The following is a 6835-nucleotide window of genomic DNA, read 5'->3' on the forward strand; positions in this document are numbered from 1 at the left end:
TTTTTTTTTATTATTTTAAGCTGATTTGTTCTTTTTATTATCATTTATGTTACAGGAGTGCCATCAGTTGAGAAACTTCTCCTCTCTAAGAGCCATCTTATCTGCTCTTCAGTCTAATGCTGTTTACCGGCTAAAGAAAACTTGGGTGGCAATCAGCAGGTAGTGTCTTCTGATCCTTACACGAATAGTTGCTAAACCTGTAGTGCAATGTTAAGTGCACATATTAAATTTGCACAACACATGGTATTACATTTAAATGGATAAATTGTGTAATTTCAGGGAGAGTATGGCTGCCTTCGATCAGCTCTGCGACACATTTCCTGATGAGAACTGTGTGCTGGTCAATCGAGATATTCTTGTAGAGGTAAGTTTCACAGATTTGCCTGTTTTAAACCTGTAGTCTATTCTAATCTAAAATTTTACACATACACTTTCATTCAAAAGTTTAGGGTCAGTAAGATTTTTTAATGTTTTTGAAAGAAGTCTCTTATGCTCGCCAAGGCTGCATATATTTAATCAAAAATACAGTAAAATAGTAATATAGTAAAATATTATTACAATTTAAAATGTTGTCTATTTGAATATATTTTAAAAGGTAATTTGGTAAATGTTATGAAATCGATTCTTTTATTTAACAAAGTTCAAAAGAAAAGCATTTATCTGAAACATTTTAACTTAATAACATTATAAATATTTTTACTGTCACGTTTGATCGATTTAAAAATACACATTTCTTTAAAAAAAAAACATAAATATTTGGCCTACAGTGTGCAAACAGATCCCTCTAATGATTTAACATCATGTGTAAGAGCTGATAGCAGTGTTGAATCTCTGTTAACTGTTAAGTTTGGTGCCTGACGAAGACTTGATCGAAACATTGCCGCAATAAATTATTTTTATGGAGCAATTACATCAGTGTGCGGACAATACGTTTGTATTTTTGCTATAGATTGACTTTTTTTTGTCCTGCACCTGAGCCCTGTGTGGGTTTGTGGGATGTGCGCAACTTCCTTACACTTTGGTTTTTGAATCTCTGTTAAGACAATTACATCATCTCATCCCATGGCTGCTTTTATGCCCTTTTTACGATCTTTAAAGATGCTACCAGGCAACATTCAATATTTTCCACACCGTTTTTCACTCTAGCTCGCATGCAAAAGAGTAAATCAGTAGAGCTAAATGAAGATGAGGTTAAAAAAATGCAGAGTCATCTTGTTGGCAAAGAAACCATTATGGAGGCACAGCATTCCATAATGTTCTGCATTGTTCAGTGTATAACAACAAAGCATTCATTGTTGTTATCTGTGCTGGCAATTAATAATCTATCCCACTCCTCTTTGACCTCAATCTTTATCATGCTCTGTTAAGTAATTGTACTTATCTTGAATTGTGGCATTTCTTTGGGTGTGGAAGATTGATTTTGAATGTTTTCTAAAGTGATTTATGTAAATGTTTCTCTAGGCCAGTTGCTTCAGTGTATCTAGTGCTCTGTTTTTAATAATATGCTCATCTAAATCAGTTTCACTGTTTGCATTTCATTATGCCAAATGTCCTGTTATCTATTTTTTTGTGATTGATTTAGGAAGGAAACCAGGCAGCTGATGTAGACACTCACACCGCTCCAAAGTCTCCCAGACTCAGTCCTACATCTAAGCACATGGTAAGAATCACTGGCATTTTTCATAAAAACAAGGCCCTGCTGAAAGTAGTGCATTTGTATTATTTAAGGCCATTGGCATAAGTTGCTGTTAAAAAATATTATAAATCTGTTGTTTCTGGGAAATAACTACTCTTTTTAGGAAGTATGCTTCTGCACCGGCACATTTACTGGCTGCTCTAGTTTGACTCAAGTAATTTCATTTCCATTATGAAAATCTGTCTCAATGTGAATCTGCCAACACATTAATTAAAAGACCCAAAAGGGTATTACCATAATACTAGCTGACACAGTATGACGGAGTTGCATGTATAACCAGTAAAGATGCGTCAACAGCGTGTTCCTCTAACTGAAATATTTATACTCTTAGCTGTTGGGAAAAGATGTGTGTGCTTAAAAGAGGAAGCTTTTAATTGAAGCATGTGTGCAGATTTGTTTAAGTTAAAATATACACTTCTTTCCTGAAGTTTGGCTTCAGTGTAATTTTTTTTTTTAAGAAATTAATACTTTTATTGAGCAAGGATGCATTAAATTGACCGAAAGTGACAGTAAATACTTGTAAATTATTATCAAAAATGTTTGTTTCAAAATAAATTTGCCATTTGGTTTCAAATAAATGCTATTCTTTTGAGATTTCTGTAATCATAAGAAACAACATTGATAATAATAAGAATAAATTAGAATATTCTAATAATTTCTGATGAATCATGTGACACTGAAGATTGGAGTAATGATACTGAAAATTCAAATTCAACGTCACAGGAACAAATGTAAAAATATGTTAAAATAGAAAACAGTTCTTTTAAATTGTAATAACATTTCACAATATTACTAAAATTGATCAAGTAAATGCAGCCTTGGTGAGCATAAGAGACAAAAACATTCAAATATCTCGACTGTTACTGTATTTTTGCATGACAAGTTTGTTTTTTCTGGCAGACCCCCTCCAGCAGTGAGGTGCCGTACCTGGGCACTTATCTGACTGTTCTCACCATGTTGGACACAGCACTAAGTGATAATGTAGAGGTGAGAATTTTTTCTGACATTAATTCATATATATACACAGTCGTTTTTTTTTTTTCAGTTCCGACACGGTTTTTAAAAAAAAAAAGTATGATAACTCTCTTCTTTGTGCTCACAGGGGGGTCTCATCAACTTTGAGAAGCGTAGAAAAGTAAGCACAATCATCCTACATATTGTTTCAGTGGAAAGCTAGGTTTTATAACAAATGCTAGTGTGTCAAGAGTGCTGATGTGTGTTTCTCCATTCCTTTCTGTGTTCAGGAGTTTGAGATTCTGTCTCAGATCAAGCAGCTGCAGGCGTCATGCGCTCACTACAAACTCCAATCACATCCTCGCATCATTTCCTGGATCAAAAGCGGCATACCTCTTTCTGATCAGAAGAGGTGAGGCACCTCTTGCACATTATGATGATTATATTCAGTTTGATGATCAGTTTCCTGCTAAGAATGCTGGTTGAGATTAAATGACTTCTGAATTCAAGGCAGTAGTACTTTGGGTACTTCAGAAGATCAGCATCTCAGATATTTAAATACCAACTGTTAGTCTTTTTTTTTTCTCATTAGCTATGAGTTGTCAAGAGAACTGGAGCCACCGGTTGACCCCTGTCCCAGCTCTCCCAACCCCTGGAGCCACCGGCTCATCACCAAGAAACTGACCTCGTGAGTGTTGTTTTGAGATGCAGTTTCGACTCATTTTGCGGACCCAGACTATTCTAAAAGTAAAAAGACATTTTGCTAACATGTTTTTCTGTGATGCATATTTCTCTTCTGCTCAATGCAGTTTGCTGTCTGGCAGTGAGAACTTCTCAAAGAAGACTTTTGCTGATCAGATCAGTGTATCATCCTCTGGCTCCAGTGGCTCAGAGATGGAAGATCTCAGCAGCCCCAACCTCTCACCACTTAGATACAAAGTACAGGTAACAAAACTGCAGACCAGAGCTGCAGACTCTTGTTATTTATTACCTCATATACTCTATAGATGCTACGATATATATATATATATATATATATTTTTTAATATAAATGTAGGCTGTCAGTCGTCAAATTTAAAATACTTATTCAAATAAATTATGATGTGCTGAATCCATCAGTAGAACATAATGACCTATATTTGCTGAGAAATTACATTATATAAAGCAAAAAAATTACAAAATGGGGCTTTAAAAGGTAGTATATTTATGGCTTTATTTCCATATTGTTGAAGATCCAATTTCCAGAGTCCAATTTGAAATCCATTTGATTTTGTCAATATGTTTGATGTAGATGTAGGAGCTGTTCACACAGACTTCATTCTGTCTATTTTTATACTATACACTAGTGTTTTTTTTTACTAAAACTGTTAAAATAGTTTTTAGTCATTGAAATAAAGCTTAAATAAATATACATTTTTGATGAATAATAAAAATAAAATCATTTGGATGTTTTTGTACTAAAGTAGTACTAAAACTGAAATAAAGCTAAATAGAAATATTTTAAAATTAAATTAATTAACTTAATTTAATTAAATTAATTAAAATTACTAAAATTTAAATGAAAACTGAAAATATAAAAATAAAAGTTAATTAAAAATATTAATAAATACCATAATAGTATATAAACAACACTGATGTACACATGCGTCAGACGGATATCTTTAGCTGTTGTGTGATGTCTTGCCGTATTTTCAGTGTCTTTCAGTGCATGCGGGTCAGGGGGTTTAATTAAATTGTACTTTTTTTATTGCATTATTTATTTGTAATTTAAATGTACTGAATCAATAGGCCTAAATCTGATAGGTCTAATATTATCTCAAAACCTATTTTGACTATTTTTCGCCTTAACCTTGCAGTCATAAAGTACTTCAAGTTTGCACTATCAACACAGAGCTTCAGTGAAGTTGACACAGAACACAGTGTATTAGATAATACCACCAGCCTGTGATGTTTTACATTCGACACATCATTTACCAAAGTATCTATCGCTTGCAATCTGTGTTGCTGAACACCTAAAAGAAATATACTTATGAAAGAACAAGCTATCTGGTACACCTCATAAGGTCAGTTGCAACCTAAATTATATGTGAAAAACCTGTGCTGTGCTCATCACAGACCTCTTACAGATTTGTTGGGGTAAATAGTCTTTCTCCATTCCCTCATTCACAGTCTGTATCCTGTCAGGACATCTCAGTAGACACAGCCACCTCCTCTCTAACTCCGCCCAGCTCTTTTCGAAGATGCCTACAGGCGGATATGTCTGCCCTGAACCCTGACAGCCCCTCCCCTACTTCATCTACATCATCTTCATCATCCTCTCCTTCTCTCAAGCATCCCATGTACAACAAGCAGGTCGCTGATTCTTGTATTGTCAGAGTCAGTGTGGAATTTGGCAACAATGGAAACGTTTATAAAAGTATTTTGGTAAGTTGGCTTTAATATTTGGGGATTTCTGCGGTGTCCATGCTTCTCATCTTTTTCATTTATTTATTTATTTGACATATTTCTAGTGGCAATAAGTCTCTGGCTTACTAATAGGGCTGGGTAAAAAATATCGATATCTCGATATTAATCGATTTTTATGGAACGATATCGATTCTTAAATCCCAATAATCGATTAGTCTAGTCTGTTTTCAGTTAAAGGGGTCATATGATGCGATTTCAATTTTTCCTTTCTCTTTGGAGTGTTACAAGCTCTTGGTGCATAAAGAAGATCTGTAAAGTTGCAAACACTAAAGTCTCAAATCCAAAGAGATATTTTTTATAAAAGTTAAGAGTTAACCACGCCTACCTAAAACGGCTCGTTCTAACACGCCCCCACATACCTACGTCACGATCTGGGAAGATTTGCATAACGCCGCCCAAATGTTCACGCAAAGAAAGAAGGCGTAACTTTTATTCTCGCTGTAGTATTGTTGACGCTGCAGCCATGTCGTGAAGACGCTGTGTGCTTCTTTGTGAAAGCGAAACTACTTTGTTTGGTCTTCCAAAAGAGGACGATATCCGCTTCGTCATGCCTAGAGCTGATCTGTGCTGGTCGCTGAGGAAATACATCAACTTTCACCGTGGACAAAGCGGAGTCCAGCCCGCCTCAGCTCACTCTATCCCGGCCTCAGCGCACGCTAAGCCAGGGCTTCCCCTCACGCGAGGCCGGTGTGTTTTTCGTTGCCACTGATGATTCAAACGCGAGTTTTGGGCAGTGTAGAGTAGCGCTTGTTGTTTGTCATTTCTCCGATCACAAATGCAGACAGAGTTTTATGTTTACGCGGCGCGATGCAACGCAACGCGTAAAAAGACAGTATAAGTCATTATAATCAGTAATTATGTCCCCACTGGATGCAACAAATGCCTCATTTCAAGAATCGATTAGACTAGCCTGTTTTCAGTTAATGGACTGAACATTGAAGGGCACTTCCCATCCAATATATCGCAATAAGCATTGTGCTGTGGTACTTTTAATATGAAACAAGGTCTCAGATTTCAAATTATGTCCATTGTATTGCAGTATTCAAACAATAAATGCCGTCTTGGCGCTGTTTAATGTGGAGTGACAGATCGCTGTAGCGCCGCAGATCAATAGACGCGGCAGCGCATAGCGCACGTGAACTGATCATCTCCTCCACATTAATACCAGTTTCAGCACAAAATTGATGTCGAATCGAATTGGTAATCGAATCGAATAGAATCGCAAGCTTGCGAATGAGAATCGAATCGAATCGTGAAATTTGTGTTAAAACCCAGCCCTGCTTACTAAGTACGTAGTTGTCAACCCCAGCAAATCTAAAGTCTTGAAACTTTATCATCTCTTTATTTTTAGATAACCAGTCAGGACAAGACAGCTCAGGTGATTCAGAGAGCTCTGGAGAAACACAACTTGGAGGAGATGAACTGCCAAGAATTTAGTCTCACACAAGTGCTTTCCAATGACAAAGGTGAGCTTCTTGATTTAATGTTTGACACTGAAATACTGAAACTATTTTCCAAGTAATTTTAGTATAATTTATATACTATCGAAGTATTCATTCATATTTATATGAGATTTTATTTGTATTATTTTGGTATTTATGTGCGTTTGACATTTTTATTCGTTTTAAAAAATATTTCTATTTAAATGATTTTTTTTTTTTTTTTTTAATTTAGCCTTAACATCTGGAAACAGTGGTTAAGGACCCTGCATTGTGGGAT

General features: G+C 35.6%; 1 protein-coding gene across 5 annotated transcripts in view; it reads left to right on the forward strand.

Moving 5' to 3' along the window:
* Positions 1-6835, forward strand: part of rgl3a (ral guanine nucleotide dissociation stimulator-like 3a) — a 19365-nt gene that overhangs the window by 11605 nt on the left and 925 nt on the right. For all 5 annotated transcript variants that reach the window (XM_016473398.1, XM_016473399.1, XM_016473397.1 and 2 more), the window contains 10 exons: positions 56-159; positions 280-364; positions 1583-1660; positions 2597-2683; positions 2799-2831; positions 2941-3062; positions 3243-3338; positions 3460-3595; positions 4820-5074; positions 6468-6582. In XM_016473398.1, the coding sequence (XP_016328884.1) occupies positions 56-159; positions 280-364; positions 1583-1660; positions 2597-2683; positions 2799-2831; positions 2941-3062; positions 3243-3338; positions 3460-3595; positions 4820-5074; positions 6468-6582 (1111 nt within the window). The remainder of the gene's footprint in view (positions 1-55; positions 160-279; positions 365-1582; positions 1661-2596; positions 2684-2798; positions 2832-2940; positions 3063-3242; positions 3339-3459; positions 3596-4819; positions 5075-6467; positions 6583-6835) is intronic.

This window comes from Sinocyclocheilus anshuiensis, unplaced genomic scaffold, assembly GCF_001515605.1.
Source record: "Sinocyclocheilus anshuiensis isolate Anshui unplaced genomic scaffold, SAMN03320099.WGS_v1.1 scaffold648, whole genome shotgun sequence".
In the NCBI taxonomy this organism is placed as follows: Eukaryota; Metazoa; Chordata; class Actinopteri; order Cypriniformes; family Cyprinidae; genus Sinocyclocheilus; species Sinocyclocheilus anshuiensis.